Source organism: Zootoca vivipara, chromosome Z2, assembly GCF_965207765.1.
Source record: "Zootoca vivipara chromosome Z2, rZooViv2.hap1.1, whole genome shotgun sequence".
In the NCBI taxonomy this organism is placed as follows: domain Eukaryota; kingdom Metazoa; phylum Chordata; class Lepidosauria; order Squamata; family Lacertidae; genus Zootoca; species Zootoca vivipara.
In genome coordinates this window covers 1,672,668-1,700,380 of record NC_142585.1, presented here as the reverse complement: position 1 = coordinate 1,700,380, position 27,713 = coordinate 1,672,668, and the positions used below count along the sequence as shown (strand labels likewise).

The 27,713-nt window shown below is 47.8% G+C and overlaps 1 protein-coding gene across 1 annotated transcript; it reads right to left on the bottom strand.

The window, feature by feature from the left end:
• Positions 1-29: 29 nt before the first annotated feature.
• FOXO4 (forkhead box O4) lies at positions 30-26,662 on the bottom strand. The gene is made up of 3 exons (XM_088664409.1): positions 26,052-26,662; positions 10,180-11,417; positions 30-3,384 (listed from the first exon to the last, which is right to left on the bottom strand). Exons 1-2 carry the CDS (start codon positions 26,514-26,516, stop codon positions 10,197-10,199), a joined length of 1,686 nt encoding a protein of 561 aa, XP_088520535.1. The 5' UTR covers positions 26,517-26,662; the 3' UTR covers positions 30-3,384; positions 10,180-10,196.
• Positions 26,663-27,713: the final 1,051 nt, after the last annotated feature.

Genomic DNA, 27,713 nt, shown 5'->3' with positions numbered 1-27,713 from the left:
GAAGCAATAACTGCTATGACACTGGCAGATTTAATAGAGATTATAGATATTTATTTGTCATGTTTTGACCTCCAGCACATTCCACACACTTTGTTGGGGGGGGGATCGCTGGTAGAGACTGTATTGCTACAATTTATTTATTATTTATTTCATAAAATTTATATACCGCTTGATTGTAGAAAAAAACCTCAAAGCGGGTTACAAAAGGGACAACAGCAAAATAGAGCATTAGCATGAGGGATCACTTCCTCAGGAGAAACAGGGAAAAGCCTGTTTTGAACCAGCTTCTCCCCAAGCCATCAGCTGTACCAGAGCAGGGCAGCAGTCCAAGGAGAATAGGCACACAGCATGGACCTCTTTGCCCATGGAGTCCACAGGTCCATCCTGGAAAGAGGCCAGCTGAAGGTCACCTGTTGTGTCTAGATATTCCTTCTGGGGAGAAGAGGCCTCAGCAGCCCACCCTGAGAGATGCACAAATATCCAACAAGTAGCTTCCACCCTGCTGCTCCCAAATCCCCAAAGCTTCCCCTGCCGACTGTTTGACAAGCTAACTTAGCAGGAGCCCAAGATCATCAAAGAGGAGTGCATTCTACCACTGCACTGTAGCCCTGTTGCCTCCATTTTTAATAATTCTGAGGCACCAAAGCCAGCCCCACCTTCCCACTCAGAGTCCTCTGAAGCAGCTGGGGAGGAAAAGGCAACAAGAAGCAAGGGGTTCTGGGAAGCTGCTCAGAATCGCTTAATGCAGATCCGTGTACTTCACCGACTGGCCCCTTTTTTAGTGTGAACGGCCCTAAGGCTTTGATGTTACCCACCTTAGGCATAGCAGTGGAGCAGAGCAGTGGTAGTTCTTACACATTCAACCAACTATAAGTTAGAGGATGTAGTCCTTCATGTTACTTTTGCTTCTTCCCCGAGCCCAACCTGGCTGAGGCCTGTCATGCAACGTGAGGCAGGGGACTTCCCTGAGCAACCCTGACTCAGAAGCAGGTTAGTTCCTGCCACTGCATAGCACTTGCTGCTCAACTCTGCTGGCTTCCCTCATTTTTCAAGTCAGGCTTACTACTACTGCAATGGCTGTCAGGGAACTGCTCTGCATGTGTGCTGGGAGAGGGCAGGAATGCCATTCCAAGCTAGGGGAGGTGACAGGGCCAGGGCTGAACATGCAAACACCTAGTGTGACTTGCTTGGAGGCCACACCAGGAAACTGCAAGCGCCTGCCACCAAGGACCAGGGCTGCTGCTGCAAGTAGGGGAAGCCTAGGTACTTCCTCAAGTCATGCCTCCCTAGATGACACATTCTGTACATGTGCCTCAGAACACACCCTTCACCCTGTGCTAACCACAAAGGACCTTTGTTAACCTATGGGAGGCTCTGAGGAAAGTTTTTTTAGAAAGTGGCTGAAGAGAAGGCTTGTGCTGTTTGCTCTTCCTGAGAGTGCTTCAGGGGGCTGAAGCCTCACCTGCTCCCACCCGCCTACAGTAGCTCAAGTGAGACTCCAAACATAACATACCCAGGGCAGAAAGGATAGCCTGCAAATATTGCCCCTTTCCTGAGCGGGCCCATACCAGACAGGAATCCAGCCACAGTCCCCATTTCTGACACCCTTAATTCTCCCATCTATCCAAGGAGCTACTAGATCTCCTCTAGAGTTTCCCTGGTTCCTCAAGGTACTTTTCTCACGGCAATAAAGTGGTCCCCCAACCCTCAGAATCCTAGATTTTATTTGTTCTGCCTCCCAGGCTTAACAGCGAAAGCTCACAGCAGGCAACCCACCCAAGGCCATCATAGTAGCTGAGCAGAGGTGGGCCTGAGCCAGCCGCCGCTCTGCCAGGGCTCTGCACAAAGTGGGCAAAGGCTCAAAAGGCATCCACAGTGGCAGCTGTGACCCAGCTATTCCAAGGCTTAGAGGACCCCAACATGTCCTGCTGGCAATTCATAATTAGCTACTGAAAAGCACAAGGTTGAAAGGAGGACCCCTCCCCATCCTCCCCCCAGCAGGGTAGCTGTCCCATAATCCCATATTCAGACCCATCCCCAGGCCTTGTGTGCTTTAGTGTTTCGTCTGGTATCAAAAGGTTTAAAGCTGCAAGAAAACAGGCTGCACTTTTAGCTAATAATGTCATAGGATTCTGCATTAAAATATAGACAGTTCTTCCCAACCCTGCGCCAAGGTTTACAAAAGCTTCTATTTAATCTGCTGCTAGCTTTGCAGGTAATTATCTATAACGTGCAACTCCACCACCTGCCCCAGTTCCGAAGAACAAAGCTGTTTCCGTGGCCTTCTTTCCCCATTCCCATGCCCACGCCCACCCCACCCCCAGCAAATGCACCCAAGGAGTTGCCACATTGTTCTTGAAGCAGTTTTGAAAAGCAACAGCTACTGCCAGTAGCGCCATCTCTGAGGGAAGGAAAGGCACTCATAATACAGAGACACAAATAATACGGTTTGAAGGCTGCCACAGAAAGCCCTGCCTTCTGCCCATATCAGGGGGAGGAGGAGAAGAAAAAGCATCCTCCAAAATAGTTAATCTGTAGAAAAATGTCCTTCTGGACTAGAAAAAGAAGGGAAAATGCAGATCAGGGCTCTGGTTAAGGCCAGATAGGGTTTTCCATTTCTCAGCTGCAACACAAAACAGCCCAGAAATTAACCCAAAGAGAAGTCATTTTGGTTTCTTAGCAACAGCTTTTAGCACCTGCTTGCCTGCTTTGGGGGAGCCATTGTTTCGGGAAAGTGCTGCCCAAGAACACATAGGTGAGGGCTTCACAAGGTCAGACCGGGCCTTAACTTTCAGAAGGCACCTGTAGGCCAGGTGCAGTCAATAATGAGCTCTACAGCTTCTCCCCACCACATCCCTCGGCTGCCTCCTCCTCCTCCTCCTCCTCACCACCACCTGCTCCCATCAGAAAAGGAACAAGGGAAGTGCTCAAGAGGGGAGGGACTTCTCAACTCAGACAGCCACATGATTCACAAACCATCTTCTCACCCCATCCAAAGGGTGTCAAGTCAAAAGGGAGTTGAGGCTAAGATCTGCTGGAGGGGTGATGCCAGTTCAAAGCCACCCCCCTTCAGACAGCTCTCTGACCTATCGTGGCCAGGCCAAAACCCCATCAATCTAGAGAATGCTTATGAAGGGCAGGAAGTGTCTTTGGCCATGGGTGGAGCACTTCCTGGGCCTCTTCTCAGGCTCCTGGATGGGGCTTGCAGGGCTTAACAGTAGGCTCAGGAACAGACGTGGCACTTAACAGGATCTCTCTCTCTTCCAGTTGCCATTTGCTTCACCCTTGCTTCCAGCTGGTTTGCAGAACAGTAAGACGGACACCAGGTGCTCCTTGCATTCCAGACTCCTCTGAGAGTGCAATAACTCCAGGACCAGAAGGGCACTGTGGGGGGGGGGGAGAGAAGATGCTTAGTGCACTACTGTGCATGGATACACAACAGGAAATACACACAACAGAGTAAGACAAACCCAGCCTTGAGGGAACTCCGGTTTCCAGATATTTAGTATCACTGTACCTTGAGCACCTCCATTTCTGAAGGTCTGATTCCCAGTTTAGAGCCAAAGCCTGAATCCACAGAGGTTTGCGAGCTTCATGACTCCCACACCAGGCAAATGTAGGTTAATCTGCCCCCAACAGAGGCATATTAATCCACAACTGTCAGATTGCTTCTAGCCCCAAAGCCCCAGGGATTGTGCATTGTGTAATTACTATAACCTCTTGGAAACCCAGACTCATTTCACCTCTTGGTTCAAGGCCTCAAATGCATCCTGTCACATAGGCTCATTCTGCCTTCAGTATCATTTCTGCTCCAACTTCCTTGAAGTCACCTTCTTCCATATATGCACCCTCCTGCCCATTAGCACCTTCCATCTGAAGCACCCCTTTTATCTGCACATGGCAATAGAAATCAGAGTTCAGCAGAACTCAAGGAAGGGATGAGGGACGGTGCTAGACAGAGCAACCGCTCACAGCTGCCCATCACATCTGTCATATGCCCACAAGTATCACACACTTCTGGTTACCCTAGTTTTGGGCCAGGAGGGAGAGGAAGAGGATTAACTCATATTCTCTGCCATGTCCTGGTCATCCTAAAAAATAAATATGAAACAGAAGCAAACATGTGAAATGGTTTGCTAGCAATACTGTCTTGAAGACCGAAGCAGGCACTAAATCTATTAAAGCAATGCTACAGAAAAGTTACTGTTCTGAGTCTACAAACAGCCTGTCAGTCACCTTACTGCCTGTGGTACTACCACAGTGGTAGTAACTGCGGTAGTAACTGTATCCAGGTGATCAGACAGAAGTATGGAAAGGGATGTGTATACCTGTGAAGAGATCCAGGATTTAAAACTTCAAAGCCAAACAGAGTATCTGGGTCAAAATTAAGGGAGAGAAAAATAACAGTGATCTCATTGTGGGAGTTTACTATAGATCCCCAAGCCAAACTGAGGACACAGATGATGCCTTCCTGGAACAGATGATCAAGCATTCAAAAGGAAGTGAGATAGTAGTAATGGGGGATTTCAACTATCCTGATATTTGTTGGATGTCAAACTCAGCCAACAGCATAAGGTGGAACAGATTCCTCACTGGCCTTGCAGACAATTTCATTGTCCAAAAAGTAGGAGAAGCAACAAGAGGATCAGCCATTTTAGATCTGATCCTAACCAATAGTGATGACCTGGTTAGTGGGGTAGAAGTGGCAGGAGCATTAGGTGGGAGTGATCATGCTCTTCTGGAGTTTATTATTCAGCGGAAAGGAGCAACCAAGCATACTAAGACTCAAATCCTAGACTTTAAGAAAGCCGACTTCAGAAAACTTAGGGAAACGCTGGGTGAGATCCCATGGACAGCAATACTAAAAGGGAAGGGAGTTCATGATGGTTGGGAGTTTGTTAAAAGGGAGGTATTAAAAGCACAACTTCAGGCAATACCAATGAGATGGAAACATGGAAGGTGCCTAAAGAAGCCAGGGTGGCTAGCTAAAGAACTTTTAACTGAGTTAAGATTTAAAAGGGATATGTACAGAAAATGGAAAAAGGGGGAAATTCAAACATATAGCCAGCACGTGTAGAGACGAAGTCAGAAAAGCTAAAGCACAGAATGAACTGGGGTCACTTAGAGGAGAATATGGTGAAATGCGAACAGGGGACAGAGAAAGGGCAGAACTTCTCAATGCCTTCTTTGCCTCAGTCTTCTCCAAAAAAGAAAACAATGCCTGACCTGAAAAATATGGAGCAGATGATTCAGCAGGGGAACACAGCCCAGAACAAGGAAGGAGGTAGTACAATAATACTTGGCTAGTTTAGATGTATTCAATTCTCCAGGGCCAGATGAACTACATGCAAGAGTATTAAAAGAACTGGCAGAGGTGATTTCAGAACCACTGGCAATAATCTTTGAAAATTCCTGGAGAACAGGTGAAGTTCCAGCAGACTGGAGGAGGACAAATGTTATCCCTATTTTTAAAAGGGGGGGAAACAGAGGACCCAAACAATTACCACCCAGACAGCCTGACATCAATACCAGGAAAGATTCTAGAGCAGATCATTAAGCAAACGGTCTGTGAGCACCTAGAAAGAAACGCTGTGATCACTAAAAGTCAGCATGGGTTTCTGAAAAATAGGTCATGTCAGACTAATCTGATCTCAGACGTCATTTCCGGTGTACGTCCAGGTCGGTGCGGCACTAGAAACAGCTTGTGTGTGTGTGTATGGGAGCGCGTTCCCCTGCTCTCCGGCGTGCACACAAGCTATTTCTGGCGCCGTGTCGACCCAGAGATGGCGCGCCAGTAAGAACGGATGGCAGCAGGGGTCGGTGGGGGTCACACAATTGGCTCACATGGCCACCCCCGGGCCAATGTTTGGGGACCCCTGGTCTTAGCGCTTAGCATCACAGTGCTGAGATCCAATAAGGTTATCTCCAGTCTTAGGGCTGTGGTGCTAAGACTGGATATAAGCCTTAGCAGCAGCTTTTTGCCACTAAAAAGCTAGCAGAAACCCATCTCCCAATCACAGCACTGTGGGACTACAGTACTAAGATTGGCAATAAGCCAGTGCCTGCTCCTGTGATTGTAACTTTGAATTGTCTGATGCCATATGACAGGTGGGGTCTTTGGAACTCCCTACCTACAAACATCAGGAAGGCACCTTCACTGTGCTTTTTTTCAGCACCTGCTTAAAGCATTTTTGTTAGGTAAGGCAAGCCTATCCAGACATGCATCATGCTTTACTGTATTCTGTTTTCTTTTTATTGTTTATGTCAATGGTGTTTGAATGTTTTAAATATTTGTTGCTAACAGCTTTTACCGATAACTTTATTGGTTTGCTCTTTTTCTAAATAAAAGACCCCCCCCCCCAAAAAAAATAATTAGTGCTGTGGGGTGCCCACACAAAGTGGCTGCCATGGGCAGCAAAAGAAGAGGTGCCAGCACTCCATACTGGTAAGTACTGTCACACACAAAAATGCCTGGCTAGAAGAATGTGGCCAGCAATAACTTACAAGGCGTAAGGAAAATAGCCAGCAGGGAAGAACTCCATAATACCCATATACTGCCCTCCTTTTGAGGAAGAAGCAGGATTTCTTGTGCTGTCAGAGGGCATAAGCATTTTAGGAAATCCTGCTCCCAACACCTACCACACACAAATCGGCTCAGTTTTGCCAACATGATTAGGAACACATTCTTAGGCAAAGACTCATTTCTATAACAGAGAAAGGAGAGTTTGGGGCACATTTCTACACTGCATCAAGAGTGTGGAAGCTGTGGCCCTCCAGATGTCATTGGGCTGCAACTCCCATCATATCTAACTGATGGGCCATGTTGGATGGTATTGAAGGGCAGTGGAACCATCATCACCTGGAGGGCCACAGGTTCCCCACACCTGCTCTACAACCTCATTGTGTCTCTGAACACAAGAAACCTGGGAGGCCAAATCATTTGATAGAACAGAGAGCCCCAAGGCACTTTTGACACAACCATCTGGGTGTCAGTTGCTGCTGTTTATGCTGTAACCCCAGTGCCATTAAAGCAGGTTTAGAGCTATAAACCACCATCTAACAAGTCACAATCCTGTCTAAAGATATTTGCATGAGGTGGTGGTGATGGAAGGTGGCCTCAGAAGTTGGTGGAGGGCAACACAGGAAAGGGCATCCACTGTGGCAACCCCTAAGTTGTGAAATACCCTCCTCACAAAAGTGTGTCTGGCACATTCATTATGTACTTTTTGTTGTTGTTGTTGTTGTTGTTGTTGTTGTTTAGTCGTTTAGTCATGTCCGACTCTTCATGACCCCATGGACCATAGCACGCCAGGCACTCCTGTCTTGCACGGCCTCCTGCAGTTTGGTCAAACTCATGTTCGTAGCTTCGAGAACACTGTCCAACCATCTCGTCCTCTGTCGTCCCCTTCTTATTTGTCAGATCCTAAATACACTCCCCATTACCCTGGCCTTTGACACCTAAGATATATATTTTAGGGCCCACCTTATTCCCATGATTGTAATCTGTCTGAAGTGGTTTTAATGTCGTATTTTTTAATTGTTGTGACTTACCCTGGCACCTCATGGTGAAGGGTGGGTAAGAAATCCAATAAAATAATAATTTGCCCGCTTTCAACTTTCCTAGAATCTGAGTCACACATTTACAACGGGAAAACTTGCTTCCATAATACTGGACAGGCTTTCACTTCACAAAATCTAGGGCAAATACTTGGGGAGAAGGGAGCCAAACACATGTTTTTAAATGAATTACAGTAGTGTGTTTAGTATTCATTTATTAAATTTATTTTGAAAACTGAATAGTTGCTGTGTGGGTCCCCCTGCACTGGGGGAGTTTTAAGCCTCCCCACTGCTATGAACCTAAACCTCCCCTCTGCTGCCTTTGATTTTGCAGGAAAACTCTTGTTGGATCCATCCCAGTCCCCTACCCTCTAGACCAGGGTTTGTTAACCTTGTCCCTATTGCCCACTAGTGGGCATTTCAGGATTCTAGGTTGGCGGTAGGGGGTTCTATGGCACAAGCTAAATCCTCCTTCCATCGAGCATTGGTGGTCGGTAAGGAAATTTTACCATCAAGAAAGATGCGTTAGTGGGTGGTAGGTATAAAAAGGCTGACTATCCCTGCGCTAAAAGGACCCCTGACCGTTAGGTCCAGTCACAGATGACTCTGGGGATGCGGCGCTCATCTCGCTCTATAGGCCGAGGGAGCCGGCATTTGTCCGCAGAGTTTTTCCGGGTCATGTGGCCAGCATGACTAAGCTGCTTCTGGCGAAACCAGAGCAGCGCACAGAAATGCTGTTTACCTTCCTGCTGGAGCGGTACCTATTTATCTACATGTCCTTTTTGGCGTGCTTTCAAACTGCTAGGTGGGCAGGAGCTGAGAACGAGCAATGGGAGCTCACCCCATCATGGGGATTCAAATTGCCAACCTTCTGATCGGCAAGGCCAAGAGCCTCAGTGGTTTAGACCACAGGGCCACCCACATCCCCACTCCTGCTCTCGTCTAGACCAAATTCTTCTCATGGGTCCCTCAGCGGCTATTTAGGTTTTATGTATTTAAGGAATGCACCCATTCACTGTAATAAATTAATTTAATGTCATAGCTAGTGCTGCCCATATTAACAGCAGAACCGAGATAAAAAAAATGCAGGGATGGATTGAAAGGGATATTTATTCTATCACGCTTCTTGTGTTCCTCACAATGTCAGGAGAGGCACACTTTCTAAGGTATTAAGCACTCACCGTTTGTGAGCTTGACCAGGCAATCACCTTATGGCAGAACAACTGGTGGGATTAAACCAAAGCTGGAGATTCTGATTCAGCACCTCAACACCTGAATTATTTTTCAGCCCTATGTAGGTGTCAGGGACTGATTGGATGCAGAGGAATGATAGTTGGAACCAGCTGGAGAACTTCCAATGGTAAAAGCCTCAGAGCCAGGAATTGGTGTGGGATGGCTATGAGAGGGAGAAGATGGGGAAGAGGAGATGCTGGAAGCTGAAGAGGTAACAGGGCTTAGAGAACTGGGAGTCTGTGGCAGGGAGCTGTCCAGACTCAAAGGTAGAAGCTGAAGCTGAAGCAGGAGAGTAGGTTGAGGGAAGCCAAGAGGCAGAGATGAATCAGGAGGGTGAAGGAGAAATAATATTTTTAAATAATGATTTTATTATTTATACCCCACCCATCTGGCTAGGTTTCCCCAGTCACTCTGGGAGGCTTACAACAAATATAAAGGTAAAGGTAAAGGTACCCCTGACTGTTGAGACGAGACTGAGATTGCTCGCTCATCTCGCTCTAAAGGCCAAGGGAGCCGGCGTTTCTCCGCAGACAGCTTCCGGGTCATTGGGCCAGCATGACTAAGCCGCTTCTGACGAACCAGCGCAGCACACGGAAACGCCGTTTACCTTCCCGCCGGAGTGGTACATATTTATCTACTTGCACTTTGACGTGCTTTTATAGTAAAATATCAAACGAAAAACTTCCCTATACAGGGCTGCCTTCAGAAGTCTTCTAAAAGTTATGTAGTTCTTTATCTCTTTGACATCTGCCTGGTTCCCTGTAACTTCACTTCTCACAGTGAGGGAACTAGCAGAAGACCCTTGGAGGAGGACCTCAGTGACCAGGTATAATGGGCCAAGGCCGTAAATTAGTGCCATGCAGGCACAGTCTTAGATTGCTTGGGGAAACCCTGGCGAGGAGGGGAATTAGGCAGCTGTGGGAAGGAGGGACCTTCAGTCTCTGCAACTGATTCATAGGGGCAAGACCTACCAAAGAAAAGTTGCTAATGCTCATTAGGCCTGACACTCCTGTGCAGATCCTGTTGTTGTTTTTCTAATAAAGAGTTAACTTCACTTATTTCATGTGAGTTACTGCTGGCTCACTCCTGATAGTAGGGGTAACCCTCACCACTGTGACTTTTTTGAACCTGTGACAATCTGAAATAGGGAAGAGGAGGGTTCTGTTCCTTTACTATGAAGTTGGGACAACCAATATATTGATTGGGGTGGGGCTTCAACTGCCTTTACCAAAGCATCTTTTTAAAGGTATAGCAGCATTCTACAGATGTACTGGACTATAACTAGGCCAGAATGTAATCCAAAATGGTCATAGGTCTGATTGGAGTTGTAGTCCAAATCATCTGGAGGGCACCAGGCTGGAGAAGTATGGGTTGCATACAGCCACCTACCTTTGTCAATCCTGAAGTTAACTGGGTACCCAGGTATGGTTGGAGGCCTGTGACGTGTTTGGATAGCTGGGAGCAGATGGAATGGGTTCAAAATTAAAGTCCAGTCCTTCTCCATCCATGAGGTCAGTGTTGATTATGTAATCCACATCACATTCAAGGTTTTCCATGTACATATCAACATCCAAATCATTGGGCAATCTGTCCTGATTGCCTCCACAGGGGGCAAATGTAGCTGCAGACAGAAATGGCTGGGTACCCAGCTGGACCACCTGGGCAGGCTGTGTGGAGCCTGATGCCTTCAAAGCTGACAGGCTGACTGTATTCTGAGGAGATGCCATTGAAAATGCAGTCGGCAAGGAAGCAGTGCCAACCGACTCCAGCTGCTGCTCCGGAGGCTTTCTTAATGGGTTAACTGGCCTCATCTTGTTTTTGGAGGACTGCTCCCCCAGAAGCAGAAAAGTCTGGCTGTTCAACCTGCCTCCACTCTGCGGGAGGATTGGATCCACCTGTGTCATCATCACATCACTGGGTGGTGGTGAGTTGGATGTCAGGAGGGCTTCCAGGGTCTGTGGGCCAGAGAAGTGGCTGACAGAGCTGTGCAGAGAGATATCAACAGGGTTGAAGAGGGAGCTGCCAAATGATGAAGCCTGAGCAGCTGAGCTCTGGCTTCGCAAGGAGAAACTGGGATTCCTCTGTGCCAGACCGCCTGGAGAAGGCTGCTGAGTCGACAGCAATGATGAGCTTGATGACATCAGATTCAGGCCATCAATGAGTTCCAGCTCCTCTGTCACTGTGGGTGGGACACTGCTAGATGCGCTGGAGTAGACAAGGGATGGAAGGAGCTCCTCATCTCCAAGGTCATCTGGCTCAGTTAGGATGGGGGAAAGCCTTGCACTGATGGTGCTGGCATTGGAGCTGGTCCGAGGGCGGATGCTGGTCCACACATCAGAGTCCTCGTTGCTTCTGGAAGAAGGGCTACCAGGCCACTTGGAGTACTGGGAGCCTGGGCTGTCGGCAGTAGATTCCGGGGCCACTGGCATGGCTGCCTTCTTCCTGGGGGCTTTTCCTCTGGGCTTGACCAACTTGCTGCTGTTGTCCATGGAGGCTGCTCTCCTCCGTGGGGCCTTTCCACTCTTGCCGCCTTCTGGATTGAGCATCCACCAAGAGCTCTTCCCTGTAGCCTCGTTGTGCACTTTTATGAACTTGCTATGCAGGGAGAGGTTGTGTCGGATGGAGTTCTGGGAGGAAGTGGGAAAGGGCAGTGTGTTAGCATCATTCCCATATAACCCATTAGACCAGGGTTTCCCAAACTTAGATCTCCAGCTGCTTTAGGACTCCAACTCCCATCATCCCTGACCTCTGGTCCTGCTAGCTGCGGATAATGGGAGCTATAGTCCAAAAACACCTGGACATCCAAGTTTGGGAAACCCTGCATTAGACCATTCTTCTCTCTCAAGAAGATATGGACAATCTTTTACTCTCACCCCCATATTTAATTTATTTACTTAAACTATGTATAGCCCACTCTTCATTTTTTAAAAAAATGTGCATCCCAGAGAGTTACATTAAGCACCATAACACACAAATGAATGAATGAATGAATAATGAAAAGAGTTAACATTCAGAGCACATCAGCAGCAATAATTACTGTAATCTAAAGGCCTGGGCAAACTCACAAAATGCATAGTAGTGGGTGCCAGCCGTTGGGGGGTGGGGGATTCCATAATAGAGGAGCCTGGACTGAGAATGCCCTCTCTCATGAAGCCCCACACTGAATTTCAGGTCTGTAACTCCCATCACCCTTGGCCACTGGTCATGTTGGTTTATGAGTGATGGCCATTCAAGACCAACAAGATCTGGGGGAGAGGGAAGTTGTCACAGGTTCTGTGTCCTTGCTCAACATAGACTTTACCCAAAAACAAAAAGGAAGAGGCATTGCTTGGCATAAAAGTCCATGAACATGCCTTTTTTCTACACTAATCTAGAAAAAAGAAACTGCATCCAGCATTTTTAAGACTGGCATCAGAGACCAAGGTGACAGAAAAGGCAATTTGCCTTTCCCACTATAAGCAAAGATGTTTGGGAACTTCTGCTTGGGAAGTTCAAAGCAACAAAAATATGAAGTAGTATCCAGGAAGCAGGGTACAGCAGTGAGCCAACAGTCATGCAGTGAGTTGTCCTTTCACAGCTGCCCTCATGGAAAAACTATCTAAACAAATGAGACAGAGATGTAATCCAACCAACAAAAAAGGCACTTTCCAGGAAAGTTGCTTTTCCTTTCTTTCTTATGTGCCGCAAATGTAATATGATTGAAGACTACCATTGACCTAGGCATCATTACTGAGGGATAATTTCTAATGTCTTTACAAATTCATTGAAATGAAACTGTAATCATTTACTTGAGTGCACAGAACATTTGAGAACATGAATATACATATTATGTTTGTATGGTCCTTATTCTTTTTTCCCCTTCGCTTTTTATTTCCTTTTATATTTTATCCTATTTTCTTCAAACAATTTGCATGTTTTCCTTTATTATAAAAATTGCAATAAGACATTTACGTAAAAAGTTGTTCTTTCAATCCTCTGCATGTGTGTCCCCCTCTACATCCTTTGCCTTCCTAAAGGTAAAGGTAAAGGACCCCTGACAGTTAAGTCCAGTCATGAACGACTCTGGGGTTGCAGTGCTCATCTCGCTTTACAGGCCAAGGGAGCCGACATTTGTCCACAGACAGTTTTTCCTGGTCATGTGGCCAGCTTGACTAAGCTGCTTCTGGCAAAACCAGAGCAGTGCACAGAAATGCTGTTTACCTTCCTGCCGGAGCGGTACCTATTTATCTACTTGCACTTTGATGTGCTTTCAAACTGCTAGGTTGGCAGGAGCTGGGACCGAACAACAGGAGCTCACCCCATTGCGGGGATTCCAACTGCCAACCTTCAATTGGCAAGCCCTAGGCTCAGTGGTTTACACCACAGCGCCACCCGAGTCAATTAGCCAGGTGCCAGGTGTATTTTGCAACTGGCTTCCAACCACTTGTGACCAAGTGAAGATGCCTGGGCCCCAGGATGGCACCAGGATGACATCTACACCATCTGGGGATCATTGGATCTGGACTGCTTTCACACACTAATACCCCATCCTGTTGAATTATGTCAGTTATATTTTATCTGCACTATCAGAATAAATTTCTGGAACCAAATTGCTTTTTCTGTGCAGCCTGAGCGGGAGCAGTTACCATTAAAAAAAGAGGTTGGAATATGCCAATATATATGTGGACTGTGCCTGAATCAAGTTACTTTTCTTCTTTAAGTTCTCAAAGCTCAAACATCTGAAACATCCAGATGTTTAACTGAGAATCAATCACAGCCAGTCCATCATTTGAAAAATTAGACTTTAGAGCCACCTGGCCCTAATATGGCAACTAGACATTCCATTTTGGCGACTGCAACCTTTGTTTAAGGAGCCATTTGGCACCTAGTTTATTTATCTGAGCTTCTAACACTGTTTCCTACTCCCAACTGATTTGCAATCATCAGCTTTTGACTGCCAGGGGAATCAGCTGCCACCCCAATTACTGTGTTGTGTCACATTCACGGCTCTTCTGGGTGGCGATCTCGGCTGATGAGCAACACAATGGTCAACATCAGATCAAATTCCAAGAAGACATTAACAAACGGGAGATTCCAACTCCAGTTGTGTGGAATATTCAGAGACCTATCCCCATAGCTTACTTTTCCCATCAAGCCAAAGTGAAATAGAAGATAGCCCAGCTGGGGCCATTAGAATCACAAGCCCTCAATTTCAACTGACCTAGGCCTCTTTTGGCGCATGGGTGAACCCTGAAAATGCTGATTTCTTTTCCTAGGAAGCATGCTGAATCACTGACTTAGTGACAGCATAAGCAATTCCATGAACTGGCCATTAACCCCAACTGTGCCTACACAACCAGAAGTTTGTGTATTCCAATACACAATGCTGTTTGCAAAACCTTTGCAACACCTACACCAGCAGCCTGGAGATCTCTTCTGCAGCTTTTGCAAATAAGAAAAAACCCACCACCACCCCATGGTCGTGCCATAGCTGCCCTTGATTTATAATGGAATAATTATTTTCCCTCCCAGTGGTTTACAAGCTGCAAGTTGCCACACAGCCCCACCCCACAGGGAGTGAGTCAACCAGCTGACCAACAGGAGCCACCCTCCCTCCCAAAAGGAATGACTGCAGTTTAATTGCATAACCACAAGACTTCAGCTCCACATGCTTCAGAGTGACTTGAAACCAAAAGGTTTAGAACAGTATGTAACTTCCTAGGAATAGTAGTAAGGTTTTGTTTCTGAGTAACGGGCCTCCTCAGACAGAACCACAGTGTGCTAAGCCTTGCGTCAAGAGATGTCCTCGGCCCAACAGTAGAACTGTTCTGGAACTACAGAATGAAACCATCAAGCCTTAGCTTCTCTGATAAAGATAATACTGAACAGTATTTTTTATGTGTGTTAGCTTTAATAAGTTCAGAAACCAAGGCATGACAGCACAAACAGTTGGAACATGGAAAACTACCAAGACAGACCCTTGGGTTCATCTATCTCATTACCGTCTATACTGATTGGCAACAACTTTCTGGGGTTTCAGACAACAGTCATTTCCAGTTCTATCTGGAGACTGATCCTGGGGGTTTCTGCATGCAAAGCAATGTTCTACCACCAAGCAATGTTCCCTCGGCACTAGACTGTGGCTCAGGCCACCCAGTGACTTAGCCACCGTCACCCCAGTAAGAATATCCAGGCAGCAGTCAAGGTAGAACCCCAACACAAAGTTCTCTAAAAAACCAGAGTTCAAGGGTTGCCCAGTTTAGAATTACTAGTCCTGAAACTACAGATGAAATAAAGGATTACTATTATTATTATGGAGCAAGCAATCTTTGGAGCAGCCAAAGCAAACTTGGTGAAAAGATAAACTAGCAAAAAGCTTGGAACTACCACATGACTAGACTCAACTATGTTTCTAGCTAAATGGTATTTAACGCAAATTGAGGGTTTGCAGGCTTCCACTCACTTTCCCCCTACTCTATTGCTCTGTGACAAAGTGATTCCAACAGCACTTTCAATCATACACAAAGGCTGTCTGAACATTCACAAAAACAAGCCACCACAAGGCGTTATTAGGTAGGATTGGTTTTTCTACATTTTGCTGAGAATACTAGTGAGAAGCGCTTTCTATTACATGTATCTGGATTTATAGTCCAAGCACTCCACTACACCTCCATGGCTCTGTGTGGCGGAGCAGATAATCCACTTGTTTTTGAAAGAGATAAAATACATCAGAGTGACACAATCAATTTAAATACCTTCCTACTGGTTTAATCCCTGGCTACCCATACATCCTCTTTGCAAAACAAAAAAGGCCATGTTTCAACAAGAGTTCAGAGGGAAGAACAGCCACCTTGAATTCTTCTTGCTTTACCCTAGCCATTTGGACATAGTACATGTGTGTTTCATGAAGCTACTAATAGGGCAATCCAATTTTATTCTAATTGCTAGCTGTCATGGCATACATGGAAGGGGACTGTTTGTAAAATTATAGAGAGCTGGAGCTACTTATGGTTTTATAGGGTTTTTTAAAAAAACAGTTTCAGCACTATGCTCTGCTGGTGCAACCGACTTATCATACTTGGCTTCTACAATAATAGCTAAATCTAGTCAGTAAGAGACATCAGGACCCAAAGTAGAAGAAAACAAAAGCCAGCGATTAAAACACAAGAGGAGTCCTGAGGGGTCAAACAAAAAAATATGGGCAGAGTTGCCAAAAATCTATATACTCTATATATGTGTGTGTGTGTGTGTGTGCGTGCGTGTTCAAAAACAAATATAGCAACATAACTGATTGATTAGGAAATCAGATACCATACCAAACACAAAGCCTTCCTGATCATTTGTGGTAAATCAGGGGTCGGTAAACTACGGCACGGGGGCCCATGGACCTGCCGCCCACTTGGTCAGTCCCCATGCTGAGCTAAACCAGCACAGAGCAGCATTTCCTTGAAAATGTGCCTCGCCGCACAGGGACTGACTTCCGCGACACTGGCATGGCTTCGGATTGGCTGCAGAAAGCTCCTGCAACCAATACGAAGCCGCAGGTGCCTCTGGGCAGGCGGCGCTACTGGCGCCACCCACGAACTGAGGTAAACCCGGCACAGCCATGATCAGAGAGGCCAGCGGGCAGGCAGCAAGTCTGGGCCATGCCATGGGCATCGTGATGGGTGCATCGCAGGGCTTCAGCCAGAGCTTGGTGCACCTGCTAGCCCCGTGCCTGGCGCCCGGCTCGGAGCTACTGCTGGTGGCGCGCTCAGCAGCCACGCTGGAGGGCAAGCTGTGCGCCTCCTGCCCACCAACCTGGTGTTGGACAATGGGCCGCAGCGCGTGGTACATGCCACCTGGGAGCTCCGCAGGGATGGGCCGGTGGAGCAGCTGCTGCTCGTCTACAACGCCGGTGGGCGGGGGTGCCGAGGCACACTTCTCAGTGCATGTAGAGTGCGTTCCTCCTCCAGGTCCGGAGGCAGCTGTGGGACCAGCTTGCAGGGTATTTATATTTTTCAAAATATAGTCCGGCCCCCCACAAGGTCTGAGGGACAGTGGACCAGCCCCCTGATGAAAAGGTTTGCTGATCCCTGTGGTAAGTGGTTGTTTGAGTGTGGGAAGGGGTTTGAGTGTGGGAGGGGGGGGGCAACAGTACTGTATCTCAGTTACTTCATCAAGCACCAAATTTGAAAATACTTTCCCCACCCTTTTTTCTAATTTGTATTGAAGTGTAGTTAGTAGATAGGGGACCCAGGTGGCGCTGTGGTTAAACCACTGAGCCTAGGGCTTGCTGATCAGAAGGTCAGCAGTTCGAATCCCTGTGACGGGGTGAGCTCCCGTTGCTTGGTCCCAGCTCCTGCCCACCTAGCAGTTCGAAAGCACGTCAAAATGCAAGTAGATAAATAGGAACCACTACAGCGGGAAGGTAAACGGCGTTTCCATGTGCTGCTCTGGTTTGCCAGAAGCGGCTTTGTCATGCTGGCCACATGACCTGGAAGCTATACGCCGGCTTCCTCGGCCAATAATGCGAGATGAGCGCGCAACCCCAGAGTCGGTCACGACTGGACCTAAATGGTCAGGGGTCCCTTTACCTTTTTACAGTTTTAATAGGGTAACAGTCTTGAATAGGCTCTTACTATTAATGCTCAGTCTTTGCCGACCCTCAACTCTCCCCTCACCCAACCCTAATTCAAACTTTTTGAAGTATAAATATATTCTATGACCTCAACCTGGATAGATCAGTTGGTTAGAGTGTGGTGCTGATTATGCCAAGGTTGCAGGTTTGATCCCCAAATGGGACAGCTGCATATTCCTGCATTGCAGAGGTTGGACTAGATGAGCCTCAGGGTCTCTTCCAACTCTACAATTCTATGATTCTAAGTTCTGTGATGATGACGGGCAGAGGAAAAACCAATAGAGACCTCACACATCAGCCATCTTAAAGCTCTTAAGCCATCTTATTTTGACAGCACTTATTGACTGTTCTTCAGGAACCTCTGGTGTGGTTCTTAAATGCCAGTGTGCTAGTACCTGTTTGGAACTCCTCAAATGTCTGAGGAATTTGGCAGCAAGCTGGAGGCAAACTGTCCTCACCAGGACAGACAGAAAATGATGTTTTTAAATAAAGTTTGATGTGCCAAATTCCTGGGAGGAATGAAAGGCACCTCCCATATCAAATGGCAAGCCCTACCTCCATGCCAAAGAAGCAGCTTTCACTGTCTCCAATGCAGCTGGAAGAATTTCAGCCTTAGAAAGCATCCCTTCCCTCACGGCTACGTACTTTTTAACAGAGTGCTAATGTAGGCACTGGCAGAGGAAGAAGAGTGGGGGGGAGCGCACCGCCGGCAGCGCGTTCCCGGTGGGGTGCCATCGCAGCACACCACACCCCGGGATGCACGCACACCACACCGTGCCTGCTCTCCGCTCCCCAGTGCCGGAGCATGAAGCTCCGCCACTGAATGTAGGTGGTGTTTGATAGCAAATGAGATCCTTACAATCTAAATTCCAGCACAGAGAGGAAAGCAGTGGAAGAAGGCAAGGGCAGCAGATGACAATGGGTAAGTGCAGTTAGCCAGCTTTGCAGTTGTTAGAAAAGACTTGGGGAAGAAGAGCTTCACATAAAAAAGGGAAGCTTGAGGAAGAACTTGACAAAAAAGTTGGTACCACAGAGGTGTTCTGGAGACAGACACAGATGTTACTTTACACTCATTTTCCCCAACTGGTGCCCTGCAGTTGTTTTTGGATGACAACACCCATTAGTACCAGTCAGAACATCTCTGCTAGCTAAGGTGATAAAGATGTAGTCCAAAAGATCTGCAAGGCAGTAGGTTATTTCCCTCAAAGCTGTCATGGCCAGTATGCCTCTGAATACCACTTGCTAGGGAGTATACGAGGAGAGTGGCTGCTGCACTCAGGTGTTGCTTGTGGGCTCCCCAAAGGAATCTGTTTGGTCACTACAAGAACAGGATGCTGGACTACATTGGCCTTAGGCCTGATCTAGCAAACACGTTCTTCCTATATCTGTAAGTATAGTACACAAGCCTGCAACAAATTTCTCCAACCCACAACATTGCAGAGCACAAGCCTCCCTCCCTCCATTATTCTACCTTACGGTGGGATTCTGAGCTCCATACTACTGAGGTCTGCAAAGAAGGTCATCAAAAGTTATGCTAACTAAGTTCTTAGTATTTCCGTACTAGAACAAGCTTAACCTGCTGACATTCTGCCTGCCACAACTATTATAGGTACAAAAACACTGCTCTTCCTCCAACACTAAACCTAAACCTAAACAATGCAAAGCACTAAAGTTCCCCAAGCTGCAAATCAGTTAGTTTACCTAAACCTAGGACACACCACACACAGCTCATAGGCAAATCTACTATCTACAGATCCTAGTGCCAGTTAAGTTCTCCTTTCACAGCCAGGAAGGGGGGGAAAGGTTGGGGCTGTGCACAACATGTTCTGTAGAATGTTTAACCCATAATCAAGTCTTATGGACAGGAGACACAAAAGCCAAATGATAGTGGGTAGAATCACTTCATATGGACAACTGGTGGCACAGTATAAGCACCTGGAAGCAGTTATTCTGGGGCTCAGTACAGCTGCAGGCCAACCTCTACACATGCTCTCTTCAGGGAAAACAGCTTCTTTCAGAAACTGGGAGAAACAGTACCAAGGTTTTCCAAGACAATTCAGCTTGAGTTACGAAGAGCAAGCAATGTACTGTGTGAGGAGGCAGTGGGAAAGTGCCATCTGGGATTCTGCACCCAAATGGCTCTGGGGTGGGGCATGTTTGTCCTGTTCTGTCCTTGTTCTGTTAAGCACACCCTGCTTTTAATCTAGAGTTCACTCAGGAATAGGCATGGCTGACAACACCTCAGAGCAGATACTCTTTGTGGGTTCCCTAGCAAAGATGCCCAAAGATATTACTGGGATAGGACTGTGCTACTGTGCTTGCCACCTCATCTCTTTCTAATACATTGTATTTCCATTCATATCCATCCTCTTCTGCCACACATCATGCAGGAGGTATTTTTTGGCTTTTCCTCAATTTTTCCTGCCTCCCAAACATTTCCAGAAGCACAGGTATTTGTAATTGTTGCGAGATATATGCTCTCTATACTTTTCTACTATGAACCTCACCCATCTCATCTGCCAGCCGCCATGCACTGTGAGTGAGATGCTTGTAGGCTGGGCCCACCAATATGCATGTAACTTACATATCAAAAACAGAACTTTAACAGAACTGTTTGAGTCAGGCAAGCCCCAGGTGTTGCTGGAGAACCCTTTCCACACCTACTCCCGAACATCAACATTTAATATGAACCAGTGCTCAAAGTATAGTTTACCTCTTTGGTGCTTACCTACCCAAGAGAATTATGTCCAAATCCTCTACTTCAATCATCTTGTTTTGGGAATGATACAAGTCATAAAATTCCATACACAGAAAGAAGCCAAGCAAACAGCTATCCACACCGGCATAGAGCAGCACACAAGAACAGCCTCTGATCAATGAAAAATTAGAAGTGCCTTTCTTGGCATTCCCCAAGATGTGCCTTGCAAATGAAGAAACACACCAGGTTTACAAGGAGGATGTCCAAGCTAAGTAGAGGTGTACGGTGATTCTCACATACCATTTTTTCAGAGTACTGTTCTCTTTGCTACATCTGTGGGTTTACATTCTGAAAGAAAGCCACTTTCCCCTGTAAGCTTATAAGCTTGCACTATTATACAGGCAGGTGACTCTACAAAGCTTTTATCTGGAAGTTTTGTGCTGCAAACATCCTTCCCTTTTCAACCAGTTTCACCTATCTTTTCCAGTTAAACAGCAAACTTCTTTAATAGCCAAAGGTGATGGGAGCTGTAGTTCAGCAATGTCAGCTGGGTCACAGGTTCCCCATCTCTATCTTGGGGGGGGGGGAGAGCTTGCAAAAAGGGCAGTGCTGAGAATGCACAGACAATGCAATTTTGCATTTTAAACTCCCTTAAATCACAGCACCAGCATGACTACAAGAACAAAACAGGTTTTGCTTCTGATGCTAAAATGCATTTACTTAAAAATAAGCACCACAGTGGTATGTAATTTAGAATTAAAATAAAGGATGCTGCAGAGGGCCCTGGCATGCCCAGATGATGAAACCTGGCCTGTTTCCCATTACTGCAATTCTCTGGGTGGTCAGTTAGGAGTATCCAGGGCTATGGGGCATTGGACTTTGGTCCCATGGTCCAGGCCTACCTACAGTGCTCAGATTCACTGGCATGATACAGAATGCTTCTCTGAAGATAGAAAATAAATAAATACTAAAGCACAATATGGTTGGCAAATCCTTGTGCTTCCCATGCTAAAAGCACAAGCACTGGGAAAGGGACTTTAACCATATCCCTGAAACCTGTATAGGAGATGCCTGGCATAAGTGACCGCTCAAAACAGTTCTCACTGCCAAAACATGTGTTTCAGCTGCTATAGAACAAAACCTTTCATTAACTGTCTATCCATACAAGGGAATCCTGCAGAATAAAGGATAGGAAGAAACTGTTCAGTGTCTGCTTGTAGGACTGTTGTTAATTCATCCTTTACTAACAGAACATCTTCATTTACTTGGCAGCTGGGGTGGGAGGGGGGTGGAGGACAATGAGAATTGACTAAAGAAACAAAAGGCAGCCAGTATGATAGATATGAACACAGGTAACCAAGCTGAAATTTTACTGAGCCTTGAAGCCTATGGGACATCCTCAGGCAAGCTTCTGCACCACAGAATAAACTACAGGGCGGTTGCCTGTATTTGAAAAAGAGGGAAAATTAACTCTGAAATCAAAGCCAGTCCATGTGCTTCAAAAGCAAGAGTATTTTTTGTTACTACTTTAAATGCAAGCTTGCAAGGAGTAGATCGTTCTGGCATGTGGTGCTATTCTGGGATTCTGAATGGGCCTGCGAGAGCGGGACAGCCACTTCATGTGAAGCAGCTAAAGGAGCCAACTCCCTTTAATACAGGCATTTCCCATTTTTAGGAGAAATAAGGCTCATATCTGAAAGAAAGAGTGATCTTTCTACCGTGTTTCCCCCTTTTTAAGACACCGTCTTATAACTTTTTTCCCCTCAAAAAACACAGGGTGGCTTACTTTCGGTGGGATGTCTTATTTTTTTATTACCGGTACGGTTTTTACGGTTCAGGGCGCTGGCTCAGGGCGCTGCTGGGCTGTCTTGAGTGCTCGGCGCTGCAGCAGCCCCCAGTTACGGGTGGCGGGGTGGCAGGCGTCTTTGGCCGGGCCAGGCAGAGGCCGCTGGCTCATGCGCTCCGCCCGCCGCTGCAGGGCGCTCCAAGCTCCTTGGCCGGGCCAGGCAAGGAAGAAGCAGTGAGCCCAGCGGTGGCGGCAAGCACGGAAGCGGCAGGGATGGCGGTGGACGAGAAGGCAGAGCGCGGGGCTGCAGCCAGCAAGGCGGGAGCGCGATCAGCTGTTAAGCGGAGCTCTTGGAGCGCCTCTTCATAGCTGATCGCGCTCCTGCAGTGCTGGCTGCATGGAGTGACTCTGTGAGTGGAGGTGCCTGTGGAGGTTGGTTTCCGCGGCACGGAAGTATGGCTTATTTTCGGGGTATGTCTTGTATTCCTCAAATACTTAAAAACCCTGCCATGGCTTACTTTATGACTACGTATTAAAAAGGGGGAAACAGGGTAAGTGCCTTTTCAGCCTTACTGAACTTCCTCAGCACAGAGCGTGCATGTTCTCTCTCTGCCCAGAGTTCTTGTTCTGAAGGAAGGGTTGTGTGAGCCAGGAATGCATGCTATGAAGGAGTTATTTATACTGAGTATCAACGCAGCTGGGTGACAAAGAACTGAAGCCCAGTATTGAAAACTATTCAAGTGACACTTGGTCTTCCACAGCAGCTTGGCCTAGAGTCCCAGATCAAGCTCGTGCCTTTCCAAGAAATCTCTGAGAACATTTACAAAGGGGGCAGGGAGTGGCCTTTCTTGGAAGTGCTGAAACAAAGTGAACTTAAGGTTGACACTGGAGGGAAGAAGGAAAAGACACACACGGGGTGGGGAAGTGGTCAACTGTGTAACCCCCCCAAATCTATCTCCTAATATTGCTTACTCCCCATTATTAGATACTATCAGAGGCACTGCTGGCCCAGATAAATATTCAGGCTGATCCAAGGCAAGGCTTGCCTAAGTAAAAAGAGTCATTCTAGACCAGGCATCCTCAAACTTCGGCCCTCCAGATGTTTTGGACTACAATTCCCATCTTCCCTGACCACTGGTCCTGTTAGCTAGGGATCATGGGAATTGTAGGCCAAAACATCTGGAGGGCCACAGTTTGGGGGTGCCTGTTCTAGACCACCTTTGCCCAACCTGCTGCCCTCTGGGTACAACTTTCATCTGCCTCAGGAAGCATGGTCAGACTGATGGGAAACATAACCCAAAACATCTGGAGGGCACCAGGCTGAAGAAGGCACGTCTGGACTAACAGATTATTTAGGGAAATTCATATAAGAGAAAAGTGTATAGAAAAGAACAAAGCTAGAATTCCTTCTCCCCATCTCCCCAAATTCCTGTCTAAAACTGTTTTTAGAAGACACCAGATACCGTATTTACTTGAACATTGAATCTAATGCACACCTCAATTTTCAGAACTGGGGGGGGGGAGAGAGAGAGAGAGGGAGGATTTGCTGGAGAATGTAAATGTGCCATCGAATCTAATCTGCACTGTAATTTTTGCAATGTAATTTGGCCAAATAAGGTGAGTGTGAGATTTGAGTAAATACGGTATGTACAGGAAGGTGATGGGGGGAGGATGAGAGAACATTTCCAGAATATTTTCAGTCCCTAAATACAGCGTTTTTACTGTCATCCTCCCAATTTCTGGCAACAAGATTTCCCTAATCCAGCACAGATGACAGCTTCAGAAAGGGCTAGCCTCTGTGAACTGTTTGCCCTTAGAATTTAGCTAAACTATGGGTATCTTGGACATCACACAGTAATCAGGTCAGTATTGTGACACAGGAAAAAGGAGGCTGAACCAGTCCACCCATTTGTTCAGAGAGCCACCCTGCAGAAGTCAACTTACTAGCACATGTAGAAATACACCAAGTCAAATCCAGCAGCCTCTCCACATGGATCAAAAACTGCAGAAGAGTTAAAATCTAGGCGCTTCAATGTCCCTACCACAATCGGTCTCAAGAGGAAGCACACTCCTTTGTGCAGACAAGGTTTCTTTACTATCCTCTGTCTCCAACACTTCACATTCATGTTCTGTGCTTTTCCCATGCCTCCCTAGCTGGCACTGGAAATTGGCATGGAGGCCATAGCTGTCAAGTTCTCCCTTTTTTAAGGGAAATTCCCTTATGCTGAATAGGCTTCCTCCCGAGAAAAGGGAAAACTTGACAGCTATGTTGCAGGCTGACTAATAATCCCAGTGCCAGCACAATAATATACACCTGTGGTTCTCAACCAGTGTGCCATGGCCCCCTGGGGTGCCTTGAATGAGAGTCAGGGTGCCGCAGGCAACACTGGCCTCTGTCCCTCTTTTCTTCTCTCCCTCCTCTGATGCCCTCTTGCGTCTCAACCTTCCAAAGGCTTGTGTGGCTGTTTGTTGCAGCAAACAGCCACACATTGTTGATGCCTTCTGGGGCAGGCCAGGGAGCAAGCACCTCTGTTTAGGGCAAGGGGCGCAGGTCAGAGACGGTGGAGAACTCCTAGGGAGAGAGGAGAGGAGAGGAGGCTAAGGGAACACTCTACAAAGGAAGGGTGTGACATAACTGGGCTTCTGAGACCCAGAGTGTGTTTCCCCAGAGGGGAGCCACAGAAAGAATGTAGTTGGTCAAGGGAGCCATGGACTCAGAAAGGTTGAAAACCTCTGCTATACACGCTTCCATGTAAAAACCTGACAGTGACCAGTCCCCTGATATATCCACCTTTTAATTCTTTCAAGTGCCTTTAACATTGGCACAGCAGCACTGTGTCAAGAAAAAGTGTCATCTGTTGAAGTATTTGGTCTCAAAAAAATTCTAAAAGCAAAGGGGCAGTATCCTAATACTTTTATTATGAAAAGCCACAAAGTCAAGATATTCCTGGTAAAGCAAGGTGGAAGCATGATCTGCCAAGCATTAAAATGTTGATTCAGGATGATACAGAAACCCTGCCAAGAAAAGGTATTCTTTTCTCCTCTTGTATTTGCATTCTGTATTTGTCTTTTAAACCACATGCCACTATATGCCTTTGGGTGCCCTGACAGAAAAATGGCATGGAAATGTAGCAAATAAGAATAAACACAGGGATGTTGGGGGATGTGGAAAGAGAGATAAGGAAGAAAAGGTAGAAGTGTCATAGCTCCATGTAGCTTAGCAACAAATAATCAGGAAGCAGTCAGCTTCAATCTCCCTTTCACCATACTCAGTGGTCAACAACACTCACTCAATCTCCCATCTCTGCAAGACAGGAAAGATAATAGTAGCCTACCTTACAGGAATGTTGCAATGGCTCCTGAAACAAGAGCACAGGAGGCAGCACTCTTAAACACACAACGGCCCATAACAAAATGTAGCCACAACGGCCCATAAGAAAAGTATCCAAAATCCAAATTTGAATCATTGCTAGTATTTGGAATGGCAAGAACATCTCACAGGCTCTTGAGCTCTTCAGAACTGTTCAGCGGGCTAGATGGTGAACAAGCAAACAAGAGAAGGAAGGTGGCAGGGTCAAGAGGGCTGACAGATGCTTTGTTCACCACCTCGCTGGATGGGTTCCGGAGAGAAAACTTAAGAGCCTGCACACTCTCTTGTGGCCTTACTAAGCAGAAGAACTGCCCAAATTACAGGATCACATCCAATATGCCAGCCCCACTCCATACCAGACCCACCGAAATAACTGGGCACGACTCAATTTCGGCCCGCTGATTCCGATGGGTGTATATCAAGTGCAGTAACTTAGTGGGACACATTATGCTGTTATTTTCTCTTTGCTAGCCGCTTTGCAATTCATGCAAATGGAAAGCAGCGTGGATATGGGCTTGCATCTAAAATGCCACCCCCACTCCCGATCAGTCCCACCGAAATAACTACCGGTAGGTACGGCTCAATTTGGGCCAGCTGATTCCGATGGGTCTACTCCGAGTGTAGTAACTTAGCTGGGCACATTGTGCTGTTGCTGTTTTCTGTTTGTAAGCTGCTTTACAAATGTAAAGCGGCGTAGGTGGATAACAACCGAATCAACCCAGCGGCGTGTTCTCTTGCTTTGTTGTTGTCGGCTGGTTTTCCCCACGAAGCTGCTTCATGCCCCCTCGCCACCCCCCCGGGGACTCACCTTCCATCCGGCGGAGCTGTTGCTGTCGCCCTTGTCGCGGAAATAAGGCACGGAGCGGACCATCCACTCGTAGATCTGCGCCAGCGTCAGGCGCTTGTCCGGAGCGCTCTCAATGGCTTGGCTGATGAGGTCCGCGTAAGACTGGCTGCCCCAGGCGTTGCGACGCGCCCCGCCGCCGGACCCGCCGCCGCCGCTCTTCCGCGCTCCGCCGGACCCGGCGCCGCCTCCTGGCGCCGCCGCCGCTGCCGCCGTCGCTCCGGCCACAGCCACCCCGACCGGCTCCTCAGGGCTCCCCAGGCCGCTGCCGGCCGCTGCCCCGGGCTCCGTGTCGGCCGCCACCAGATCCGGCCGGGGCAGCGGCCAAGTGCAAGATCGCGGCCGGCTCTGAGGGGGGAACTCCGGGTCCAAAGCCGCCGCCACCGAGGGAGACTCCGCCGCTGAGGGGCTCCCCGCCGGCTCCGCCATGATGGCGACGCTCCGGGTCTCCGGCCGCCCTCAGCGCCGCCACATCGCCGACCGAACGATCGTCTCCTCAGGACCCGCGCGGCGATCTCTCCCCGTCCTCGCCCGAAAGGCGGCGCGGCCCGAGCGCCCTCACGCGAAGCGGCGGCTTTGCCCGCACCTCGATTTCGCCTCGATCGCTCCCCTCTCTCTCAGTGGTACCGCCCGCCGTAAGGGCCCTACTTCCAGCCCGTCCGCCCTCCCGTCCACTCGCTGCCGATTCTCACTCAGAACTGAGCGCTTCGCCACGAGAGCAGGCGCCTCGGCGGCACTCTGTTTATCACAAACGGGGGGTGGGTGGGAATGGGCCCGCGCGTGCGCACCCGGTGCACCTTGGGAGCCGTAGTCCCTTAAGCGAGGCGACGACGGGCGGGGGGAAGCTGGACACGGTTTCCCGTCAGGCCAAGCGCGAGACTGTCTTTCGAGGAAGGAGGGAGACCAGGCGGACTACAAGTCCCAGAGTTCCAACTTCTCGCTTACCCTCTGTCTCCCTCCTCCTCCTCCCCGCCCCACCGTGCCGGCGTTACATAAGCAACCAACCAATCCGCTTCATCCAAAACAAGTGCGCCGTGCTAGGCGGCGCTGCGCTCCCACTCCTTTGGCTGGTGTGTCCAGCGGCTGCTACGCCCCCCTTTACCCGCCGCGGCGAAGCTCTGCCGGAGCTGTTCTGTTTAATCGTCCCCCTCCCGCGCGTGGATGGTGCAGCCAGGTTAAAGGCGTCTTCAATGATTGATTAGACGACGGCTAGCCAAATGATTTATTAATCGATTACATCTACACAAATTCTCTCGCTTGTGTGTGTGTACTTATTACTACCTACACAAAGTCTCTGCGTGTGGTTTTTCTCCATTTGAGATAGACATTTAGAATTTGAAAAAATGAATTTGCAGTTTTTCACATGTGAATAAAACTGCTTCTGGGGTCGGGGGCGAGAGCGGGGAGGCAAGCTTCGCTCAAGTTGAGAAGATGCTGCAAGATTCAGCTTGTCACTGGAGAGGATGAGTTTCCTCGGTTGGAGGTACTCAGGACAGATGCTGCCTGCGGTGTAAGGTGGTCAAAGGTCAGATCTTCATTCAGCCACGAAACTTGCTGAAGAGGGGAAGGGCACCTGAAGTGTACACTTTAAACCAGCATCACACCAGTTTAATAATGTTATTTATA